Raw genomic sequence first — 11,207 nt, 5'->3', positions numbered from 1 at the left:
CTGTCAGACAGTTCACTTGTGCAGACTGTTTTGAATGGTTTACCAGATTCTTATCAGGGTTTTGCTTCCACTCTTCGCTTGATGATGAAAGGCAATCCCAATGCCTTATCATTTGAGGAGTTAGTTTCTGTTTTGCTGCAAGAAGACCAGTCAAGGCAAAACAGGAATATTATGCGTGTCGCAGATCAAGCTTTTGTTGCTAGTCAGAGAAGCGGGAAAGGTAAAGCTGGCTTTTCTTCTAGTAAGCAGAAATCTGCAAATGCTGCGCAACCAAAGAAGGAAGACAAAGATGAGAAGAAGGGTGACAAACAGAAGACATTTTGCAAGTACTGTAGGGGAAATGATCATGTCATCAAAGCGTGTCCTAAGCTGGCTGCGAAAGAGGCTAAGAAGAAAGAGGCTGGTATGGCTGTTGTTGCAGATGCCTCTCCTTCTAACAATGAATCTGCTAATGTTGTGCTAGATACAGAATGGGCATTCAATGCGCAGTGCAGTTATGACCCATCTTTGCATGACACATGTATGTCTGCAGTAGATTCAGATGTATGGTACTTTGACAGTGGTGCCACTAAGCATATCACCTCGCAGCGCAGTTTATTCACCTTCCTTGAGTCTGCTCCCACAGGGAATACTGTCACTTGTGCCAATAACTCCTCTTATCCCGTTGAAGGAGTTGGACAGATTGTGCTGAATGTTGCAAATGGCAACACCTTTACACTTTTTGATGCATTGTATGTGCCAGGGATCAAAAAGAATCTGCTGTCAGTCTCCGCATTTGCCAAAACAGGTTTGGTTATAAAATTTGTGGATGACAGATGTACTGTTCATGATCTCTCTTGTGGTGACATCATTGTAGCATCTGGTTCACTATGTCGAGGGCTGTATAAGCTCAATATGGATGGCAAATGTGTAGAGGATTCAGCATGTGCTATTATGGATACGCAGGCTATTTCAAATGCAAAACTGTGGCATGCACGTTTTGGTCATCTGAATTTTGCAAGTTTGCTGCGCCTGCAGAAATCTGAAATGGTGTCTTCTTTGCCTAAGCTTGAGGCACCTGTCAAGCATGTTTGTGAGGGCTGCATATTGGGTAAAATGCAGCGTGCTTCCTTTCCCAAAGATGGATCAGTGAGAGCTGAACGCAGATTGCAGCTTGTTCACAGTGATGTTTGTGGTCCCATGCAAACTCCATCATTTGGAAACTACCTTTACTTCGTGACTTTCATTGATGATTTTACCAGGCATGCATGGGTATATCCTTTGAAGGCAAAGTCCGAAGTGTTTTTGTGCTTCAAACAGTTTTTGGTCATGGCTGAAAATGTGTCACAAAGTAAGATGGGCACCCTCCGTTCAGATCGAGGGGGGGAGTATATGTCTTCAGAATTTAATGCATTTCTGGCTGAGCGTGGGATAAAACACCAATGTACAGTGCCGTATACACCACAGCAAAATGGTGTGGCTGAGAGAAAAAACAGGTCTCTCATGGAAATGGCAAGATGTATGGTTAAGAGTCAAAGTCTACCACATGGTTTTTGGCTTGAGGCTGTCATGTGTGCCACTTATGTACTAAACAGGTGTCCCACCAAAGCATTACAGGTTGTCACTCCATATGAGGCTTGGCATGGCCGCAAGCCATCTGTTGGCCATTTACGTGTTTTTGGTTGCCTGGCATATGCATTAGTGCCTGTGCAACATCGCAGAAAATTGGATGACAAAGCTGTCAAATGTATTTTTGTTGGATATAGTGCTGAGAGCAAAGGCTATCGTTTGTATCATCCACAGACAAAGCGCATTTTGGTTAGCCGTGATGTTGTATTTGTGGAAGATGCAGTTCAGCCCTTGGTTTCATGTACTAAGGAGACAGATATCAGCTCACGTGATGTCTATGATACATTGTTGCCTCTTTTCAGTGGTGCACAGTCAAGTGCAATACCTCATGAGGCAGTTTTTCAGCCTATGCAGGTTTTAAATGATGGCACAGATCAGCCTATATCTGATGCAGATGTGCATGATGCACTTGAGGATGAGAGACAAGAGATTGAGGGCTCTAAAAACATGCCTAGATGGCTGGTGCAGACTTTGCGTGACAGCAAGTTGGATGCCCCTTTGTCTAGTCGCACTCGTTCTGGCTCTCATGGTGCCTCTTATGCGTCAGATTGTTATGCATTGGCTGTTTCTAGTATGTGCGATGAAAGTGAGCCTGTTTCATTTGATGAGGCACAAAGTTCAGAAAATTGGATGGCTGCTATGCAAGCAGAATACGATGCTATTATGAAGAATGGTACATGGTCTTTATGTGACTTGCCCCCTGGCAAGAAGGCCATTGGCACTAAGTGGGTATACAAATTGAAGCGTAAGCCTGATGGCACAGTGGATCGCCATAAGGCTAGGCTTGTTGCAAAAGGTTATGCTCAAGAGAAGGGCATTGATTTTGATGAGACTTTTGCTCCCACATGTCGTATGACCACTGTTCGTAGCATCTGTGCATTAGCAGCTCATAATGGTTGGAATGTACATCAGCTGGACATAAAGACTGCGTTCTTAAATGGAGATTTGCATGAGGAGGTGTATGTATCGCAGCCTCGTGGTTTTGTTCAAAGAGGGCAGGAAAACAAAGTGTGCAGGTTAAAAAAGGCTTTATATGGTTTAAAGCAAGCTCCACGAGCTTGGTATGAAAAAATACATGCATATTTGACTGCACATGGGTTTCAGAATAGTCCAACAGAAAGCACTTTGTATGCTAAACGTGTGGATGGTGTACATCTAATCATTGCTCTCTATGTCGATGACATGCTGCTCACAGGACCAAATGAGAGTCATATTGCTGATTTTAAGGCTGATTTGAATGCCTCTTTTGAGATGTCAGATTTGGGGCATTTGCATCATTATTTGGGGATACAATTTAAGCAGTGTGATGGAGGTATTGCTTTGTGTCAGACAAAGTATATTGAAACATTGTTGCGGAGATTTGGCCTTGAAGACTGCAAGCCTATTGCTACTCCAATGGAGACAGGTTTAAAGTTGAGTCTTCATGATGCTGGAGATCACTTTGATGTCACACTCTATCAGACAGCTGTTGGTTGCCTCATTTATGTATGCATTACGAGGCCAGACATTCAGTTTGCAGTCTCACAGGTGAGCAGATTTATGCATAGCCCAGGCATTAAGCATTGGCAGGCAGTGAAGCGTATCTTTCGCTATTTGAGTGGTACTCGGCATCTTGGGTTGTTTTATCCCAAGGGGGGATCATTGTCGCCAGATTTACATGCTTTTTCAGATTCTGACTGGGCTGGTTGTTATGACACACGCGTGTCCACGAGTGGTTTTTGCTTCATGCTTGGAAGCTCATGCATATCATGGTTGAGCAAGAAGCAGCCTACTGTGGCCACTTCTAGTTGTGAAGCTGAGTACAGGGCAGCTTTCACAGCTACGGTTGAGTGTGTGTGGCTCAGACGCCTTATGGCTGATTTGGGTGTTGGGCAGCCATCTGCCACCACCATCTTCACTGACAGTCAGAGCGCATTGGCAGTTGCGCGGAACCCAGTGTTCCATGCTCGTACGAAGCACATTGAGGTGCACTACCATTATGTCAGGGAGAGACTCTCTGCAGGAGAGATCAGTTTGGCTTATGTGCCAACACAGGATAACCTTGCAGACCTTTTCACAAAGGCTCTGCCTCGTGAGAAGTTCGAAGCTTTTCGCAAAGCTTTGGGCTTACTCCCTTTTGTGGATTCGTCCACATAGCTAGACACTTCCCTATACATGAGTGCTAGCTCTTGTTCACCGCATCACTCCAGGGGGGATTTGTTACCATATTATAGTAGTGATGTGTGTGAACACACTTAGGACCGCCGGGGCACTTTTTCCCTCACTAGGAGGTTTTTTCCCCCGTGCATTGTATATACGCCCATTATCTTCTAGGGCTTGTTATCTTTCATTTTTGGCACTCATAATACACTACTGTGTTGTGCTCAAGCTTCCTCATCTTCTTGAAGTTGTGTGTGCATTCCTGCAACCCTAATTCCAACACAAATTATAGCTTGGAATCTTATCAAAAATATCATAGTATGGAGTCTTGTTTTTATTTTATATTTGTTGTTTGTGTGCACAAAAACTTGCATTACATTTGTAGTTTGAGTTCATCTAAAGTTGAAATTATCAATTAGAATCTCATTTCTATTTTTTGATTGTTTTTGATGTGCACGAATATTCACATTAAATTGAAGCTTGAATTAATAAATTATCAATAAAGTCAAAGTTGTTGTTTGTTCAACCTTGTTTTATGTTGCTTAAGCTATTCTTCTACTATGACAATGGTCAAACAAAGGCTTTTTCTAGATTTGAGAGTTGTGAAAGCTTTATAAAGTCATATATTTGAATTCAACAAGATTACAAAAGCGAGAGAGACTAATATTATATCAAATTAGAAAGGTTTATAATGCGCAAGTTTCAACAAAAGCACCACAAAGGAACACTATAGAAAAATGCTCCCAAAACCTATTAACGTAGGATAGATATTTGTGAATATGTTGAGATTTAAAGTATGTGTTAGTGGGAGTTAAGTAGCACTAAAAGAACTTCATAAATAGATGAGCAAGCACTCCCTTTGATCGGACCAATAAGAGTTTCAACAATGTCACGCTACGTATCTAGCTTTATATATATTTTAAAAATATGTGGATCAATGTGCTAGTGAAGTTGAAGTGTAGTTTTCACTCACTAATAACCCAATGCCCAAGTTTGTTGTGCAACACAGTTGCAACTACAAATGTCACAGTGCCCAATTTTGTTAATACACAAGTCTTCAAGATGGTGCAACTACAAATGTCACAGTGCCCAATTTTGTTAATACACAAGTCTTCAAGATGGTGCAACTACAAATGTCACAATGCCCAAGTTTGTTGCCACACACTTCAAGATGGTGCAACTACAAATGTTCCCCAATTGGTCATAGTTTGCATTGGAAATTTGCAAGTGTGTATTTTAGAGCTATATCCTACCACGTTTAGAATTAAATTAAGTGGGATACAAGCTATTCAAAACAACTTTAGATAGATTAACATGCATGGAGTGGAAAGGGTTGCAAAATACACTTTCTTTTGTAAAGCCCATTTGAGAAGTTCTTGGCTCTACTTGTGAAAATAGAATAGTATTGAAAAAAAGAATCCCAACAATTCAAGATGCCATTTTTCCTCAAAAAATCTGCACATCAATTAGTATTTTAACTAAAAAAATTTAGAATCTCAAGCAAGTAGAGAGTCCAATTACTATTTTTCAACTTAGCCTTGGAAAGGACATTTTTTTTCTTGCACTTGAGGCGTGTGGATTTGCTCTTTGGTAAGTGGAATTTTTTCATATCCATCACAACTTTTTTGCAATGGAAACATTGCATCTGGCTATTTGAAATCTTCTCATGAAATAAAATCTACATTGTCTTTTGTGAGGCAATTGGTATTTCCGAAGTAGAGGTGCTATGTGTAACCTTTTTAAAGGGGCTCATGAAATCATTTAAAATTGTCACGCTGTTATTTTTGCAAACTTAGTCAATTGAAATGTGTATTCTTGAACCTCAACGCTCCCACACGTCCCCCCCAAAAAAAAACTATAGATATACTTACACACACGTGTGCATGCACACACATACATCTCCCACACCTCCCAAAACTAGGAACTATGGTATACGTACACAGACATGTGCATGAACACACATACGCACCCCTCCTCTCCCAAAACAATAAAAACCACAAGTACACATGTGCACACACGTATTGGGTTTTTTTTTTTTGAAGTGCAATGTTGAAAACTAGCCTTGTAGAAGAAGGCCTAAGGGAATTAATAACCAAGGTTTGGATAGAGCATGGCCGAAAACTAGCCTTGTAGAAGAAGGCCTAAGGGAATTAATAACCAGGGTTTGGATAGAGCATAGCCAAAATAAGGTCAAAATAATAAGAACGAAAAAGCCAACAATAAAATGAATAAATCACGTTCTAGAGGATCTGCGAGTTGGGCGATGCCGAGGCGGCTCAACGACAAGCAATCAGGTCGGCAAAAGGGCTCTCTCCCTTTGCCATTTTCACACTATCTCTCTCCCTCACAAAGCTTCCCCAGCACACACAGCTTCCGCCATGGTTTGATCTGGGTCTCCCCCTCTTCCCGCAGTAATTCCTTTTGCTTTCTTGTTCTCTTGTGTGGTTCCTTTGTTCTCCAGAAAATTCTCTCTGCAGTGCTTTTTGCCTAATTTTTAAAGAGCCTTTGCTGCTGCGCTTGCAATGATGGCTCTGGACTAGAGCTGAAATCGGGTTGAAATGAGGGGATCAGCTCCATCTGGGCTTGATTTGGGCGCCGCTTCATGAGAGAAAAATAGGAGCGAACTGTGCTGTGAAATGGGCATTGAAAAAGCTTAATTTGGGGGGATCAGGTTCTTTCCCATGCTGTGAATTAGGCCGATTTGAGGAGATTTTGCTGCTTTTTCACGCAATGAAGTGCGACTTGATGGTGGATTCGAGTTCTGTTCGTGGATTTTTGGGCGGGAATTTGAGCTTGCCCGGTCGCTTTCCCGCGTTGGTGGGCGGAAAAGCTGCGCCCAATTTGAATCTGGTGCGATGCGGCATGGTGGGAAAGCCCGCCCCGCTAGGCCAGAAATCGCAGTACAAGGACTCCCTCGTTGATCGCTTCTGCATCAACCACCTCGCAAGCTGCATGAGCAAAACAACAGGTAAACCCAATTTTATTAATTTTCCCCAAATTTCCCATCTGCAAAAGTTGCCTCCCTTCCAAATTTCTGATTTGCAGGTAATTTCCATTACTTGTTTCAAACTGCCCATTACTCAACATTTTTTGATGCAAGATTTTTGGTCTTTTGTCTAAGAAGACCAATTTTGTGGAATTTATATCCATCTTCAAACCGATGCTTTCAAAATGCACAACTCTTTCAATAATAATATGCAAAATGCCAGAAATTAAAACCAAAATTTGACAATAAATCTCCTTCATTCGATTTTCTAGTTTGCTAAAATTGCCCAATAATATAATAATGCAACCAATATTTGTGAAAGGAAATCCCAATTACAAAAATAGCACCCATTAACTTGAGCAATAGGTTTGGTGCCCATTACAAAAAGGCAATATGTATGAACACTTCATCTCTGTCACGTTCTTTATATGCACAATGCTATTGCTAATAATAAGTGTAAACAAGTTGTGCATGGAATGTTAATCCTTATGTTTTCTATGTAAAATAATGCTAGTACTAAACTACCTCTTTAGTATACATGGAATGTTTTAATCCTAATGTTCTCTATGTACAATAATGCTAGTAGTTAACTACCCCTTTAGTATACATGGAATGTTAATCCTAATGCTCTCTATGAACAATAATGCTAGTACTAAACTACCTCTTTAGTATACATTGATTGTTACTAACTAAATAATTGATCTAAATTTTGTCTATCCTTTATGTATATAGCACCAATGCTAGTAAATAGAGTTACTTCAGGGTGGGAACTAATTTAATGGGGGCATCAATGAATACTAACCAATTGATTTGAAGCTATGGATTGTGCATTGCTTGCAAGCAGGCTTTACAACAAGACTGAAAGGTTACGAAGCGTTGATTGACATCTCGAGACAATTGGCCACATCAAGAAGCCCAACACGTCAGAGAGAGACGGTTCTAGATGTTTTGGGCATAACCATACCCCTTTGGCTCCCACACATGGTAAAAATAACCAATGTCTTTACATACAAACAACTTGCTTTATCTTCATTCTTACATTCTTAGGCAAGCAATACTACTTTCAATTGAAGCCCTTTACACACTATCTTGCTCTGGTCCCATAGGCATAGATGAACACATCATCAAAAACACACATCCATTGCCACCATGGAAGTAGCAGATGCCTAAACCCCATTCCATGAATCATCATGGAAGAGGGCCATTATACAAACCCCAATCTCATGGGCAGCTTGGGCTTATCACCATTTGCAGAAGGACAAGCAATTTTGCTTGTCATCCATAAGACCGGTGTGGAATGATCTGTAAAGGACCTTACTTATCTAGAATTGCATTGCAAAGAACTTCAATTATCTAAAATTGCAATACCATGCTTATGATGTCTGATGGTGTCCATACGACCAGTGTGGAATGATGTGTAAAGGACCTAACTTATCTCTAGAATTGTATTGTGAAGTACCTAACATCTCTAAAATTGCAATACCTTGCTTCAAAATTGCATTATCTTACCTATGATGTCTCATGGCAGCTCCGGTTTGTTCTCCGACCTTCAAAGTTCACATGGGAGTGTTACGCTTTCACCACCCCTCTTTTCTTCCAATGGCTAGTTGGCCCAGCTGAGGTATGATTAAGCCCTAATTAGACCTCATTTTTAGGTGAGTTTAACATAATTGGGTTGTATTTAAAACTGTTGTATATATGATGGAGCAGATTAGAGAGGCCGAGGTTAATGGGGTGATGCAAAAGAGTGTGGTACACATTAAGAAGTGCAGGTAAACCACCCAATTATAATTAATTAATTATATATATATATATATACAGCAACAATACTTATACACAATGAGTGTGGTACACATAAACAGTGTTGTATATGAATATGAAATTATAATTTCATATGTATATACAACAACAATAGTTATACACAACGAGTGTGGTACACATCAATAATCGCAGGTAGACCACCTAATTATAATTTCATATGTATGTACTACTACAACAACAACAATAATAATAATCATAATTGTAGTAGAAAAACTCTTAATTTTTACTTAATTATTAATTCATGGGTAGGCTTAATCATCAATGCTTCTAATTATGCATCTAATTTATCTAGCTTAGTCCGAACAGCTTTTGTTAGCATATAAGCTTCCAAGGGGCCTTTTTTTAAAATGATTTTATTGGCTTTTTCAGATACCTTGAGAGTAGCAACTGTGTGGGCATGTGTGTGAATATGTGCAAGATACCCTCGGAAAAATTCATCAAGAAGGAATTTGGAGCTGATGTGAGCATGGTCCCAAGTATGGTTTCACATACTATGTACACTAATGCAAGCACATATATACATTTACATGGAGTCGAACATAGGTTGCTTTCATTTAACACCAAGCGCACATGCATGCATGCACACTTGCTTGCACTCATGCGAACACAAGCACACATGCATGCACTCATGCGAACACAAGTTTCTCATTCGATAAGTACTAAGCATTCAAAGCTAGCTTGAACATGCTGCCTTGATTGCCACCTACATATATGAAGTTTGTGGCATCTTTAGTTAGAGAGGTGCTACAAATTGCAAAGAAAGTTTCCTAACCTCTATATTGCTTATTTTTCAACTTTGTGAAAAATAGAACGACATTTTCAACAAGTGGCACAATTTATGTAAACATAGTTTGATATCATGCGATGGTCATTAATTTTCATCATTTTATGTTCAGATTTTGAGGACATGAGTTGCGACATGATTTATGGCCAAAAGCAGATTCCCTTAGAGCAAGACCCAGCTATGTCACAACCATGCTACAAGACTCTTTGTATGCTCCTCACTTTTGCACCATCATTTCAAGCTAACTTTTACAACGAAAGAAAAAGTCAAACTTTGCATTCATTCACAAAAATATTTTTTTCAAAAGGTTGCCATGCACTTGAAAGTATTTTGAAGCTAACTAAATAAGTCTCATAAGAACCATGACATTAGGGTTCATTCCACTTATCTATTATCATTTTTAAAACAAGGAAAGCAAAATCATCATTGATGAATAGTTGGCAACATGATACTGTAGATAATAAAGTACATTCATAATTTTGCCTCTTAGGTTTTCAAACTTATGTTGACCATGTCGTTTTAATCCTAAACTCTCACCCATCTTACACAAACGCTATAAGGCCCTAGTAAGAAGTCCACGTATCTATGTGTCGCCCAAGATTCATACATGCATAAACCCATCCATAATCTTCAAATACATTCATGAGGACATAGGTGGGGTGGCTGGCATTCGCCACCCATCCGTAGGCTCCAAAACGGATATCAGAGGAAGCTATCCCCATGTTAGAGACCAATGCAACCCTAAGGTAGCTTGGCATACATGTCCCACACCACACATCCCTAATCCTCATGACTATCACTAGTGCATGCGGTTGGCCAGTTGGCTATACCAATAACTAGGTCCTTGGGAAGCCCCTCTCCTAAGGTCGGAGTCCTACACAAGGTCTACAAAGCTACTCTCTCATATAGTCCATAATCTAGTTCACACTATAATCAACCGTCCGGCCTCATGCTAGTCATGTATAAGTCCGAATGTCTACCCTCCTACCCTTGCTCAACCAAATCTTTTTTTGAGCCTTCCTTTTGGCAATGTAATCCCTTAGCTCTATTATTGTTGCTCACTTTTCGATTCTTTTTTATTGTAATCCCTTAGCTCTATTATTTCTCACTATTGTTTTTCTTATAGTTGTACCATGTATTTCATGCTAACAGAATTGATAAAAATCCCCTTTTGTTTGGCATGCAATATCTACAAACTTGTCTTGATAGTTTTCCAAACTAACAAGCTTAACAATACTGTATTTGTTGAAATGATCAATATTTATCCCAAGTAAATGTTGAGTTTGCTGTTTTTTTATAGGTATGAATGCCCAAGGAAAGGATAGAGATTGCCCCAAGATTTCACCATTGAGTTCAATGAACATCAAAGTTGCCAATGTTGAGAAAGCATGTCCTTAAAACTATGTAGATGGTGCCTTCAAATCCTCGCAAGTTTGTCTATCAACCGCTTATCTAGATTGAAAATTCTATTAAATTTTAAAAAGTAACATAAAAGATTGTATAGTTAAAAAAATTTAGCCGAAAGCACTATGAACGAAGGCTTATTATATGGACAAAGAATGTATTAAGCTTATTCCAATTTTATGTAAGGTTTTATGTTCGAAGACCCGATATCATGTGTGCGTGCACACCCTCTTTTGTAGGAAAACTTTGGTATAGAATTGCGATCGGGTAATTCTTCACAAATCACACATAATTTGTCACGAAAAATGAGTAATTTTCACGTTTCTTGTGTAATTACTTTGCCTATTATGCGTATTCTATCAAGAATATCTGCCTTTGCAGATTTTCAATTTCCCTTTTTTACTTTTTCCAATTTTCAAATCTTCTTCTTTCTTCTTTTTCTTTCACCTCCCTTTTTTCCTTTTA

At 39.6% G+C, this 11,207-nt stretch overlaps 1 protein-coding gene across 1 annotated transcript; it reads left to right on the top strand.

Annotated features, from left to right (window-relative positions):
* The first annotated feature begins 5,979 nt into the window (after positions 1-5,979).
* Positions 5,980-10,947, top strand: LOC147615647 (beta-carotene isomerase D27, chloroplastic-like). Its single transcript, XM_086778175.1, has 7 exons — positions 5,980-6,715; positions 7,578-7,717; positions 8,262-8,354; positions 8,444-8,505; positions 8,924-9,030; positions 9,451-9,546; positions 10,639-10,947. The coding sequence occupies exons 1-7, from the start codon at positions 6,478-6,480 to the stop codon at positions 10,734-10,736; spliced, it is 834 nt and encodes a 277-aa protein (XP_086634301.1). The 5' UTR covers positions 5,980-6,477; the 3' UTR covers positions 10,737-10,947.
* Positions 10,948-11,207: the final 260 nt, after the last annotated feature.

Source organism: Cibotium barometz, chromosome 39 (genome assembly GCF_041138505.1).
Source record: "Cibotium barometz isolate CiBa-2024 chromosome 39, ASM4113850v1, whole genome shotgun sequence".
NCBI lineage: Eukaryota > Viridiplantae > Streptophyta > Polypodiopsida > Cyatheales > Cibotiaceae > Cibotium > Cibotium barometz.
This window is presented reverse-complemented; position numbering and strand designations above follow the sequence as displayed.

What these genes read in the sequence shown, in the direction of transcription:
- LOC147615647 (XM_086778175.1), top strand. Translation starts at nt 6,478, where the DNA reads ATGAAGTGCGACTTGATGGTGGATTCGAGTTCTGTTCGTGGATTTTTG. An exon ending in CTGCATGAGCAAAACAACAG is followed by an intron (nt 6,716 to 7,577) that starts GTAAACCCAATT and finishes GCTTGCAAGCAG; the next exon opens with GCTTTACAACAAGACTGAAA. An exon ending in CCCTTTGGCTCCCACACATG is followed by an intron (nt 7,718 to 8,261) that starts GTAAAAATAACC and finishes GTCTCATGGCAG; the next exon opens with CTCCGGTTTGTTCTCCGACC.